The sequence below is a fragment of the Xiphophorus maculatus genome, chromosome 12 (assembly GCF_002775205.1).
Source record: "Xiphophorus maculatus strain JP 163 A chromosome 12, X_maculatus-5.0-male, whole genome shotgun sequence".
NCBI classification, from domain to species: domain Eukaryota; kingdom Metazoa; phylum Chordata; class Actinopteri; order Cyprinodontiformes; family Poeciliidae; genus Xiphophorus; species Xiphophorus maculatus.
In genome coordinates, this window is record NC_036454.1 from 17,543,601 (window position 1) to 17,558,324 (window position 14,724).

At 37.0% G+C, this 14,724-nt stretch overlaps 1 protein-coding gene across 3 annotated transcripts in view; it reads right to left on the reverse strand.

Annotated features, from left to right (window-relative positions):
• Nucleotides 1-14,724, reverse strand: part of LOC102238007 (oxysterol-binding protein 2) — a 50,185-nt gene that overhangs the window by 12,923 nt on the left and 22,538 nt on the right. For all 3 annotated transcript variants that reach the window (XM_023343818.1, XM_023343819.1, XM_023343820.1), the window contains one exon: nt 5,779-6,029. In XM_023343818.1, the coding sequence (XP_023199586.1) occupies nt 5,779-6,029 (251 nt within the window). The remainder of the gene's footprint in view (nt 1-5,778; nt 6,030-14,724) is intronic.

Consider the following 14,724-nt stretch of genomic DNA (forward strand, 5'->3'; position numbering starts at 1 on the left):
AAACCACTGAGGGCACAGCAGAGGCATTTCTATTGACCAGCTGAGCCAAGAGGGGGCATCATTGCTGCTCTGATTTGATTGCTGGAAGGAGGTTACTTCAGATCAGATATTTATTACATGTCAGCAATTGTTGGCTCTGCATCAGGATTTTCACAGCCTTCCTCATATTAAGCCTAAAGGTCATTGAACCTGAATAACATATCTCAGTCAACCTCATACTTTGAAACATGCCTTGTGACGGTCGCAGAGGTTTTAGCAGAAAGACAGAGCTAAAGAATAATGATCTAAAAGTGCTGCATTGCATTTTACCTCTGCCTTTTTGTGCAGACTCGTGAAACAGTTTTTTGCCAAGCTGAATATCTAATCACATGATTACATTTGGTGTTTTGGTCAATTCCACAAATGTGTTACCATTTCTGCAGAATGTGAAGAACTGCTGATGTTTGAGCCTAATCACTTTTATAAATGTGGAGAAAAGGAACCACCATCAAGACTAAGAAATGTGACATAATATAAAAACATCATATGATGTTTTGAAAAACTTTAATCACACATCTATTAGTTGGAAATTATTTAATAGTAAAATGTGAAAAGGTAAGTGTTGGAGTTAAAAAAAAAAGAAGAAAGAAAATATTGTTCTAATACACCCTTGTAAAATGAAGAATAAAGAAAAATTAATAACACTAAAAAAATAAATACAATTCATTTGTCCTGCTCAATATTTCTCAAAATATAAATATTTTTAATGCACACTGAGATTGAAAAAAGTACAAAAATCAGCAAATTCTTACAATCAAAAGCTTTGCAATACACTGAAGGGATGTTGATTGAGTTAACAAGTATATTGATGTAATAAAGCCTTATGACATTTAAGCCCATTCTGATTTTTTTTAAATTAATTTTTGTAATTTAAACTATTATGTTAATTTCAAGCATCAAAAAGGATAAATATGGTTTGTCACTGATGTTTATGCCAACAAACGCTCATCCAAAACATTCTCTTAGGTTTGACTTAAAAAAATAAAAGCAATTTTCTGAAAATATTTTATGTCATTTGTATTTTTTAAGAACAGAAAGGAGAAAAAAACAAGATGGATTAAAAAAAAATCAGATTAGGCATGAAAAAAAATCTGATTATATTTACACTCAATGGCACTAAACATTTAAAATGATAAGATAAATCTTGTTGCTTAAATTCTTAAAATGAAAAGAAATATATTTCCTGAACAGACTAAATAAAAGTCACTAAATGTTTCAGAAACGACACAGACAAGACAGAATATGACATTTCCTCGTGGAAATGATAATAAGCCTCTTACCTTCAGCAATCTTGCTTTAATGCCAAAAGATCATTGCTGAGCTTAAATGTCAGGTCTATGTGTGACGTATGAATCAACTTCCTCTGACAGAAGCATGATATGAAACTCAAAGTAAACTCTAAGATGTTTGAAAGTTCCACTTTTTAAATGCTGACTCCTCAGTACAATCACAGGCTACATGTGACTTGTGGTGTCTTGAAGAATAGAGAATCAGTAACATCAGTATAACAGTGAAGGGAGATGCAGGAAAGATTTAACATCATTATCAATAATAACAATAGTGATCAGTCTTAGATTAAATTACCCAGTTTATCAAACCAAGTCTTTTCACAAAAGATAAACGTAACCTGTTCTCTGAAATTTACATAACTTAATCAGTTTGTCTAAAGATTAGATCTGTTTTGAACTGAAACTGTAACATTACACTGAGCAGACACAAAATAAACTGACTTAACCTTTTACGTGATTAAACGATAATAACCCCAAAGTGGCATGCTCTGAAATCCATACATGCACCAAGAGGACAATCTGTCACTAGACCCACAAACGGCACATATGAGAAGTTAGGTCAAGGTTGATTGACCTAAATTAAAACCTCCTCAGGCTGAAATAAAAGATGGAATATCCTTAGTTTATAAAATGAAACAAAAAGTTGTTAAGTAAAAACAGCTTATTTCATAAACATTCAGGCTTTAAAAGTAGTTTAGCATTAATTTAATAAGTTTGGTTAAAATCTCATGACATTAGAAATCTTACTCTACAGCAGTGGTCCCCAACCCCCGGGCCGCGGCCCGGTACCAATTGGTACCGGTCCGCGTAAGAAACAATTAAATATTTCCGTTTTACGTATTATGTGAGTCTGGAGGAGCTTTTATTTTGAAAATCCTTTAACCGCACTCTCTCGGTTACATCTTGCGCGCCAGCACTGAGCCCACAAGCAGCAAAATGAGTAAGAAACATATCAGATGTCTTTGGAAAGTTTCTTTGCGAGGGGAAAAGGCCCAGAGAAGAGACAGGAGAATGAATTTATCCCGGACCGATAGGTGATTCCCACATTCCAAGCCCGCTCTGCATGACATGGTGACCGGCTCGTTAATGAGGGAATGAAGCCTTCAAACTGCTTCGCCACATAGAGACCAAGCACGCTGTGCATAAGCAACACTTCGGGTGTCATTGTCTCTCATCGCTCCCAGATGGAACCATTTCGTTGCAGAGAAATACGCTCAGGGCTCCCATTAGTCGTTATCGTAAGTTAAAATTTTCGCGAAAGTAAAACGTTCGTTTTTGTGGCCCATCTGTATCTTATTTTGAAGGGATATAAACGTTACCATAGCGACCCCAGTCAGAGAGCGTTACGGCAGTGGTCGAGACGAGATGAGAGGAGAGGAGCTGGAGAGTTTTAGGTCTGGTTCACACGGCACGATTTAAGGATTGTCGGCCGATTTCGTGACCACACACGACACGAGCCGATAAAAGTCCAACAGGTTCGTTCGGTTCGTGTGTCCAGCTACACGACAGGAGCAACACACCACGCACGAACCGATTCCACTCGCGAACATCCCGATTCCAGAGGAAAATCCAGTAAAACCCCCAACATACCATACGTGAATTTATAATAATCAAACACGGATGACGATGTAGAAGCAGCAGTGATAGTTTGTGGACTCATTTTAAGCGATAAAAGACGTAACAAATAGAAAAGGCGTTTGATAAAACACGGCGGAAGCAGCCGCTCTATTTGCTGCACTATGATTTGAAGGTGAGTTGTTTTTTCGTAGTTAACATTTTTAACTGAATAAACATAGCCACAAATAATAAACATATATAAAATGACCTTTACATATAGTAATAAACATTTCCACATATCACCTCCGATGTCGACCGGACTCTCAGTTGCCATGTCAACTGTTTGGGATTCCCTCCATTCTTACGTCATCGCGCTTTCTGATTGGCTGCCTGTCACATTCAACAGGTTGCGTTCTCGCTCCCAGTCAGGGGGAAAACCCCACAGGCTGCTACATCGGGCCCAGACAATGTTGAATATGCCTGATTTTAGTTCGGGCATATTCAACACACCACTCACTGCAGGACGTTGTAAGATTGTCGTAAAGGGAAAATCGGGGAAAAAAAAAAAAAAAAAAAAAGGCTTTAGCTGGAACGCCAACATGCAGAAGCATTATCTGACGGTCCCGTGCCCCAGCAAAATTGCCAAGTCTTGACCGGTCCGCGGTAAGAAAAAGGTTGGGGACCACTGCTCTACAGGATCATAGCGAAAATAGAGCTAAAACACCCTGGGTAGTTTAAAAACTAAATATATACATGCATAATGAAAATCCTGTGAACAGCCCAGAGTAGAAGAACAGTAAAGTACTTGCAGCAATAATTAATGATTGTATGATATATTAAAATCAGTCAACCTTGATAACTTTCTATCACTTTACTTTGGATACAAAATTATGTAATGAAAATTTAACAGTATCTTCCAACAGATTATCTAATCTAAAATTTGTAATTTAATCCAACTTGCATGATTCTGTTTTCATATTTCTAAAAAAATCAAAAGGGCGATACCCAAAGTCAGGACCGCATCTCTGATGTGGAAGCATATAATTTAATGCTATGAACCTCCAATTTAATATGGCTTGACTATCACCTAATCATAATTTATATCTACATTACTTGAAACCAGCACTCCTGAACAAAAGACTCCACTGAATCAAGTCGACTCTGAAAGCTATTTTCTGCTTCTCTAATCAGGATGTCCTTGGGAGCAAAGCAGCCGTTCCATATAAACCTTTCTGTGTTTAACACATGAATCGATCGGTCAATCGATCCAACACATTGCACCCCTGAGGTCAGTAAGTGTGGGTGAGAGTATTTTTGTAAAAGAAACAGTTTTATGCTAAGAAGTAAAACTGCTAACTGTTATTCTGCAGACAATAAAATGAAAACATTTCTAAAGTGTTTGCAAAAGTAATACATTCCTCTAACTTTTTCAAGTTTGTGTTTTGTGAAAGTGTCGCGTTGCAACAACAGACTATATTGTTTTATGCTGATTTTATCTGACAAACAAACACAGAGTTCATTAATATGAAGTGAAAGGAAAATTACACAACTTTCCTTGTTTAACGGTTAAAAACCTTAAAAGTCTATCGGCTTCCTCTGAGTTTTGTATACTTGGACAATCATGTTTTTGCCCATTGTTCTTGGTTAGCTCAAGCCTACTCATTTTAAATGGCGACCATGTATGAATGTCAATTTTCAGGTCTTGCCTCAGTTTCTTAATTAGAAGGAGATCTAGACTATAACTAGTCCATTCTGACACATAAATATTGATCGATCTAACCAGTCTATTGCAGCTCTGGCTGTATGTTCAGGTTTGTTTGTTTTTTCCCCCTCTATTGAGCTGAATAATTCAAAATACACAACCTTTACTAAATAGGTTTTTAAAGTTATTGCTTTCCCTGGATCTTAATTATAGGTACCACCAAAAAGGTTGCATTGCTTATATCTATTGTTGAATGAAGAATAAACTGAATTAAACATTAAGCCACTGTTTTCATACTATTATTTATTTTAAAAAAATATGTAGAAATCATTTCATAGCTATGTGAAATTTAACTTTACAAACTTGAAGTTTGTATTTATAACATGAAAACATCAGAAGACATTCAAGGAGCATGAATATTTGCAAGACTCTATCTGAGGAGTCCAAAATGTACTTCCCTTCAAATTATTCGTACTCACAGGTAGACGCTATTGCAAGTTTAAAATATATTTACAGCAGCTCAGTTTGTAATAATATAAAAAGTTCAAAGATACTAGATAAGTAGACAGTTATAACTAAGATGCTGAGACCAAACCCACATAAAAAAGCAGAAAAAACAAAATTAACAAACCTTTTATTTTTCTTTGCTCGCTACAGTCCGTTTAGTCAAGCAGGTTCTGAGATTTCTCTACAAGCTGGTGTCGAGAGTTTGAGAAATGTTGGGGGGCTAGAGCTATTTTTGTCACCCGTACTGCATATCATATTTAGTGTTCCTCCTTTGGGATGTCAACCCCTTCGTCATACACCACTAACAAAACTATGGTAACACACCGGGTTGTAAAGCATGGAAGAAACCAATGAAGTCCATTTGTGTCTTGGAAAACCAATGAACAAATGCATGACTTAGACAAACAGTGTAGTTGCATAAAACCAGCTAAATAAAAGGGGCAATAGATGTGGTTATGTTTTAGCAGCTTAAGCCTGATCTGTTGGGGTGTAAATGTGCCTGTCTAAACATGCGGGCCGCAGTAGAGTGGCTGTGTGACCATCTAATCTCTCAGGACTTACTAGCCAGGACATCATAGATGACTGGTATTCCTGTCACATTGAGCTTTCTGCAGCATGCAGGATACAGATCACTGAAGGCGTACTGCTGGTGCATCTTTTAACTGCAAAGTCTGGAGTACTTACATTGATCATAGCATTGGAAGTGATGCGGAAAAGGGTGGCTCTCTCGTTAACTGCCTTGATCTTTTCCCCTCCATCCAATGGGACTTTCAGTCCTTCCAGTTCACTGAGGGAACGCTGCAGGGCGGCTCCATGCTTGGCGATTAGGTCATTACAAGTGCTAAGGTCATCAAGCTTGCTGACAAGTACCTTCAGGGTACCCTGGATCTCGCTGCGGTCTGTCTGCGATGTGGGCTCCTCATCTCCTGAGTCATCTGGAAGGGAGAAGTCACATTAAAAAAAATGCTCAACAAAGATAAATTATGTATTATGTTTTTACCCAGGAGCGTTTTTCTATGGAGTATCCACACGGCATTGATAAACATGTACAAAACCTCATTAAGAAGTGACACATCCCATTAAAGATGCATAAACTTGACTTGTAGATACATAAATTAATGTCCAGTTTTCAATACTAAGTAAAGCTCACTATTTGAGATCTGGCAGAAAGCTTATTGGAGGCATTTAGAAATAGAAACAGTTGTGATTTCAAATGATAAAGATGCACAAAGGCATCGCACATTTTTCTTTTCTACTAAAAAATAAAAAAATAGGGACAAGCCATTCAAAAATTCAAAACATGTCTGTTATGTTAAACAGAGGAGAATGCCCAAGGCTGAACTACAGTGCTCCAGTTTAAGCCCCATTTCACATCCATATAAAACACTTTTCAAGAAAAACAACACAGATAACCAGAGAACATGGGAGAAATAAGATCCAGATCTATGAACAACTTTGTTGATGAAGTCACTAACAAACCTGTCAAAACGGGGAAGGAAGTCACTTAAATTAAAATCTAATGCATGAAACTGCATTTATTGAGGTTGCAAAGAATTGCTGTAATGCAATATTTGGTACCAATATCATACCAAAAATCTACATACTGACAATATATTTGGCAAGTTCAGAGGACTCCAACTGTCCTTAATGCCCACATCTGATGTATATTTTTTGTGGCCAAGATACTAAAGCTCACAGAGAGGTGGCGACATTGTGGAATGGTTAAGAAAGTAAGAAAACTGTTTGCAAACCATAATCAATATCATCATTGTGACTTTTCTCAATAGCATCTAAATATTTTTTCTGAAATGAAGTATCTTCACTGGATTTGGAAATATTGGCAGCTTTTTAAAAAACTCATAATTAGGATACCATCTCCAGATTTCCTTTTTGTAGAATGAAGCTGCCTTGGTAAGCGTAAGCATCCAGCTTCTTCTATGCCTGAAATGCCACAAAAAACCATCCATCCATCCATTTCTTACACCCTTGTCCCTACTGGGGTCGGTAGGTGCTGGTGCCTTTGTCCAGCTAACGTGCCGGGCAAGAAACAGGGTACACCCTGGACAGGTCGCCAGTCTGTCGCAGCTCAACACAGAGACAGACTGGACAAACAACCATGCACACACACTCACACCTAGGGAGAATTTAGAGAAACCAATTAACCTAACAGTCATGTTTTTGGACTGTGGGAAGAAGCCGGAGGACCCGGAGAGAAGCCACGCATGCACAGGGAGGACATGCAAACTCCTTGCAGAAAGACCCAGGGCCGGGAATTGAACCCAGGACCTTCTTGCTGCAAGGCAACAGTTCTACCAACCCTGCCACAAAAAACACGCAAAAAAAAAAAAGTAAAAAAGTAAATATGGTAGCTGAGGGTTTACATTACTTTACTGGATTCAAATTTGAGCAGCAGCTTGTTTGAGTGTCCAAAAACAAAAAAATCAACCAACCCCAAAAGACACATCTATACATTTACTCATAGATCTTATGAGTTCATCAAATTTTCATCATCTATAACTAACCCGAAATGTGAACATTAAAATATGTTGGACCATACACAAGCAGAGTGCTGCAGATGTATAGAGACAACTGTAATCCCAACAGCAAAACATGGTGGTGGCAACATCACAATGTGGAAATGCTTGTCTTCAGCAGGGACAAGGTTCCAGCTAATGGAAAGATGGATAACAGAAAAATCAGACAGTCCTGGAATAAATCCTTTTAGGGCCTTGAGAGACTGGAAACAGGAGCAGAGGTTCACCTACCAGCAGAACAACGACTCCAAAGCCAGAGACTCCAACAGAATTAAATGAATTTGAATCAACAGTCTTCATATGACAACAGGTGAAAAGGTTGGCAATGTGTAAATACATTGCATGGGTTTGACTGCATGCCACTAATCATGTTTGAGGAGGAGCATTTTTGAACAACTACCCACAACTACTGGATTCTAACCAGAAGTTAATTATGCTTAGACAAATCCTTATAGTGCTGGTTATAACATGCTGGTTTTTATTTTTGATCTGATACTAGGTTTATCTGTTTAGTTTTGAGGAAAACTTTGCCTTCAAACCCCAGCTGCACAAAGAGAAAATTGTACCACTGAGAGAAGGGAATAGAAGAATCTCTCACCATGTTTGCATTCCTGGGCATCCATTTGCAGCCAAAGGTGACCAGAGTTCATTGAGTAACAAGCAGCACAAACACACACTAAACTCTAACCCCGAGGTGCTGTAAGTTGTCAAACAGATCTCCAGAGAGACACACAACAACCACACTATGAGAAAAAATACACACAACAAAACAATCCAGCTGAGGATTGGCACAGCAGCTCTCCAACAAAAACAAAAGCAAACCTGGAATTGAAAATGACACCAGGAATCCACCTATCGTAGGCCAAGAGATGAGGAGGAATCAAGTTACACAGAACAGCAATACAGTCACTGATGTGAAAGTAAAGGTATAGAAAAAAGACGGGCTGAATGTATCCAGTAGTGGTCTGAAGGGGACGTGGTCCGATTCCAGGGCAGCAGCCAATAGGAAATGATCTCAGTATGTTCTGAGAATTGGGGAGGATAATAAAATCAGCCTTTAATTAGCGAAGCATGACAGCTATAAGTTTGTTGGCCAGTTAGCAAGTTAGTTAAACATTTCCTTTCACAAGAAAATAATCATCTCCCTTCTAACAATATTTGACTGTACAAATGAATTTGTCAAAATGAAAGATATAAAAGTTTATAAAATATATTTTGCTGATGCAGCACTGATGTTGCTCTGGTCTGGTGAAGAAAGGGCCGAGCCAAAAAGTGATTCGATTTACTGGACTACCTACCCTCCGCGCCTCATCTACGGTCATGAGATCCTTGCTGATACAGATTTTATTATTATTATTTATTTATTTATTTATTTTTAAGTCTGACCTGGTGATTTAGATTTCGACTGATCACAGTTTTCATTCTAAGGAGCATAGACATAAAAACAAAAAACCTGTGATGATGTTTGATCTGTCGACCACTAACCAAAGCCGTATATTGAAGCAGCTGACTGATCAATTGAGTGGAGCGCTGCCTGCAGAGATTTGGTTGTTGCTTTGGTCAGGAAAGCCGAGTAAGCGAGATCTGTATGGACGGCGACTGTATGGAAAGTTTTCCATGTGAAGCTCAAAGGGAAATCTTTCAAAATGAGAGGATATGTTTTCTTCTAGATCTTATAACCAGAAAACGTCACCAAAAACAGCTAGATCACCAAAACATTTGCAGTAGACAAATGTACAGTAGCAAATGTTTTACTGAACAGCAAAGTTGCCACTGACAGAGCTACACAAGGCTGTATGCTCTGCATCACAGTCAGGTTTCAGAGAGTGAAATTATTTATTAAGCATAGATCATTTTAGCTCTGCTCTGAATCCAAAAAAAATGTGGGAATTCTGTGGCTAAATTAAAATATTCACTAACCTTTGTGTCAAACAGATTTCCTCTTATATCCCCAGAGTAAAGAGCTGTTGTCCTTGTAATTGTTCTCACTGACTGCAGTTGTTTTTTGGCATGCTACACATGAAACTGATCAGCTGTATGATACCCGAGGCAGTCATTATGCATGTAAAGAACTAGATAATCAAAAGCTAACAAGCAAGGAAGATACCAAATTAAGTGTTTTTGATTTATATCACTTTAAATTCATTTTCTTTTGGCTCCACTCTATAAAAATGACGAGTACTTCCTTTCAAAAGCAAAATGTTGTGTACAAAAAGTATGTCTGCACTTACAGACCTTCTCCTCCAAGATGACTCCCGTTTCTACAGAAATAAACTGTGGTTGAAAGTATTGACTACCTGCTCCTCTGAAAAAGATATCGCTACATAAAACGTTTTATAATTATGTCAGAAATATCCTTTCTGCAATGTCCTCTCAGTTCACTTAGTCGGATCTCTGTAGCATCGACAAAATGACAAGCACCATGAGACAAGCATACATAGTGAAGAGGAAGGCCATTTAAAATCAGTAAACATCAGCAATATATCACTTGGTACAAAAATTTAATATTAGCTTTTATATAAACTTTGAATAACTCAATATGGTGCATTAATTGAACCTAATGGTGTCATTTAATTTATACTAAAGCCGTTCTTTCACATTTCTAAGCCCTTTCTTCACACCAGCAGATGGATGGGTTCTCACACCAACATCGATGTCGAGAGGCAAGGACAGAAGCCCATTACCACACTTGTCATGCCTCAAGGTTACATTACCCCCCCGCCCATACAGCCCAACACCTTCAAGAACGCTCAATAGAAACACATAACCAAGCCTGTTTCTGATTCATCAGCTGAAGGTAACCTGGATGTTTATGGCATAAAATTACATAACACGTAATACAGGGGAGCTGCAACTAACAATTGATTATTCTAACAATTAATCAAAAAAAAAAAAAATATATATATATATATCATCCCATGCTCAAACACACGTCCATGACAAGTGAATAAGCACATGCTAGATACGCCAATTAAAAAGTCAAATGATAACGAACAAACCCTTTATAACTCGAACATGCCTGACAGCATGGAACACATATCAGAATATAATAACACAATAAAAGGCAAACCCAGACAGGGTTATTAACCATGTTTTTAAATACAAGCAGCTTGTCCTAGAGAGCAGAAGTACAATAACAGAGGATCTTTCCTAGACCTTAATGTCATTCAGGGTACAACTAAACGGCCTTCATCTAGACCTGAGAGATCATTTCAAGTCAAAGACGGTGAAAAGTCAGGGCTGTACGTCAAAGCCAAACCGCTAAGTGCTTTGTGGACTTCAAAAAGGGTTGTAAAGGTTTTTCTAAAATAAAACACGAGCTATGGATGTGAATTTGCCACTGAAGCATGATGATAACATTTCTGTTCCTCCTGAGCCAAAAGTTTATTAATACGATGACTGTAAACTGAATTATATGTCATATTTTTATATTGTGAGCTACACACGACTGACAAGTCTTTAGAATATTTGCGTTGACAAGAATAGAAACAAGTCTCCATATGACTAGAAGGATAAATTAGGGTCATTTAGTTAAGCTTTAATTGTTAGGCCTGTTGCAATTAAACATTTGTCAATAAAGTTAGATAATTTTGATTATTGTAAAAACATTTCCATAATGCCAATATAAATGCTGCATCTTTTAATGTTTTTAATCTATTAATAGTTAAACCTGAGTAAAATTTAAACATTATTAATGAAAGTACCTATGTGCTGTTCTGCTTCCTGCAGCAAACATTACATAAAAGCAACCAATAATTCTGCAACTGAACATGTATTAGAAGCTTTGATCCTTCCTTATTGCCCTCCAGTACTTTAAGTAAAAACTAATTCTGAATATGGGTGAGTAATAAGAAAAAAAGCAGCAGAATAGGTAGCAGGAGCATGTAATCAGGTGAATAGCAGTCTGGTATCTCACGGTCAGGTTTTGTTTCTTTGCTAGTCCCAGAGGACAGGCTGTCAGATCAGTGGAGTCAGGCTTCCAGCTGACAGCACATCACGGTGTTGGCAGAAAGATGAGGACAAAGAGCACATATATTGGCACATGGGAGAAATGGCTTTAAAACTGTGCATAAACTCACTACTACCCCTAATTTAAGGAGAGACAACTGTACTGTATTGCCATTTTCCACAGATTCTAATGTTTACTGGAGTTACAACTCAGTTGTTGCAAAAGAAATCAGCTCAAATATTCTCTGGAAGATGTGAGCATACGTCACATGGATATTATAATTGCTTTGAGTATCTTAGATCTCTTTAGAGAACAAATTTTGCACTTTCCATAGACTGTACAAAGTGGTGGGCAAAGTCTCCCACTATAAGGGGCAACATGAGAAATGAAGGTTCCTAAAGTGTTTTTAAATTAACTGCTCTTAGCCATTAAGTGCTGGCACCAATTTTTTCAGCTTCCAATGTTCCAACATTCAGTAAATTTTCTTAGATCTACTCTTTATCGCATTAGGTAGATTGACTACCTCCAGAAAGTAAATTGGACCCTTTAAAACTATTCCTTTTGGTACACAAAGTTTACTTAACAACTAATAAAATGAAAAAAAAACAACAACAAACAATACTGGTAAAATAAAGGCAAAATAAAAAAAATAATAAGATCTTTTCAGGAAGTCTGGTTCACACGGGCTGAGGTAGCCAGATTAAAACTATAAACTCTACAAACACTTGACGATCACTGCTCCTCCTGAGTCACAGCTGCTGATTAATAAAGACTTTATAACCAACAATACATGTAACAAACCTGCATTTAGACACTGACAAATTGAAAACTTCCAATCACCACACAGACACATTCAAGTTGTTCATCCAGTTGTAGCCCACAAATAGATTTCAATTAATGCAAAGACAGTCATTTCACAAGGATTTCTATCAAAGACCATTTACAGCACAGACAGCAAAGAGAGGAAGAATAATAGAGTATGTATAAGGAAAGGGTAAAAATGAGAAGAATGTTGGAAGCAGTAGAGGATGAACAGGGATGCCTCCCTGGGGATGGAAGTTTAATCCTGTGCCTGTAATTGCTAACTGACTCCATAATTCCCCAGAGATACATCACAAGGAGACAAACCGAGGAGACATCAGGTTTAACCCTGTAATTTGGCTCTCAACTCTCCACAAGCAAATGAGAAACAGCACATTGCAACTTATCACTGTCCCCAAAGTTTTAGCCACGCAGCTCTGGCAGTGCTTCTAACCCAACACACACACAGGAAGAACCGAACAAAAGTGAAGATTAACACCCTGCTGCAGCCACTAAGCAGTGAGTTTTAATTCAGCAGCATGTGCTGTGATAGACAAAAAGAGAGAACACTCTTTTATACTCCGCTATGCTGAATTTATTTCAAAAACTTTCAGCTGGGTCAAACCTTGAGAGCACATAGCTTTGGTTTACTGCAGTGCTTGTATTGGAGGTTGAGGTCATCAATTGCTCCAAACCCTAACTACTAAGTGAACTCCTCCACATATGTTGAAAATAATACCAGAACTACAGCAATAAAAATGCCATTTACTCTGGAAATAGGGACAGGCAAAACTAAACATTTTTCTTCAGCATCTGAATCACAAAATGACAATAAACTCAAGGGTCAGAACATTGCTCGTGAAAATCCAAACTCAATTGTGATGGATTGTCACCTTTTATGTCATGTTCCCCATTTTTGTACTCCAAGAAATAATGTCATAAAAATGCAAGAACAAGTTTTTAAAGATCAATAAACCTTAAATTCTAATTAATATTTAACACTGCAAGTGGAAGACACTTCAAATACCCAACATAAATAAACAAAACAACAGAAACAACAAATAAAGTGAATAATGAAGTCTCTGTAAACAAGTTGAGACCAATACACCAGACTGAAGACTTTTGTCTTCCAATCTATGGTGGAAAGAGACAGAAAAAAGAGACAACAATTAATACAAATGGAAATGATCTAGCTTGTTTAAAAATATCATGCAATTAATTGATTTACACATCAACATTAGAAGGATAAAATATTATTTCAGCTCACAATATTGTCATAAAAGGCAGTTTTTAAAAGTCTTTAGCTACGTCTGATTTCTGAGCATTTCAAACACCACAAATTATTAATGTAAACCATAAGGTGTGGTGTTGGTAAGAAAAAGAAATTAAGATCTTTTAGGATGTTTAGTTGAGCTGCAGTTTGATAATCAAACACTGAAAGGTTTTCAATATTTAAAGTTACTGCTGTAGCTACTGCTGGTTGACCAAAAAAATTGGGGAAGTGAAATTTATAGATAGCAAGGACTTTTAATAACTCACAAACTAGTTTTAAAAACAAACTTTTAATTTAAAATATGAAGCTAAATGATGAAGTTTATGAAAATTGACTCAAGGAAAAAAGCCAGGCAGTTTTATTTGTGTCATTGATTTTACTTTTTTAACATTTACATTCAAAACTGAAATGCTAACGTAATTGATGTTTCTTTCTGACTAACATCCTAATTTCCAACAAAAACACTTCCTTAATAACAGTGTTAGGGAACAACTTTATGTGACATTTAGAAACTATGTGTCTTCAGAGTTTTCTGTTTTGTAACCCATGACACTAGAGGTATTTAATATGCAGACTGTTTATTATTTTTAAGAAAATAGTGCCATGCCACTTGAATCTTTTACATTTTGTCAGTTTACAACCACAAATTAGTATTTTACCAGAATAATTTAAAATAGACCAACAGAAAGAAGTCTATATCTGGGAAACAGAAAGAAAAGGATATGTGGTTTTGTAATTTGTTTTACAAATAAGTCTTAAAAAGGAATCTGCATTTGAATTCAGCCTTCCTGAAACAGTAGCTTGTAGAACTGTTTTTTGATGCAGTTACAGGAACATGCCTTTTGTGGAATCTCTATACTAACCTTTTTGCCCATTTTCCTCACAGAATATTGGGCCATTTTAAACATGAGCCTGTTTTGATATAATTCATTCTATTGTGCATGTTTAGGGTCAGTGTCTTCCTAAAAATGATTTGACCCAATCCCAAGTCTTTTGCAGCCCCCATTTACCATCAATTCTGACTTGCTACATAGCTACTGATAAACTACAAGTGAAAACTTTTTTTAAGCTTT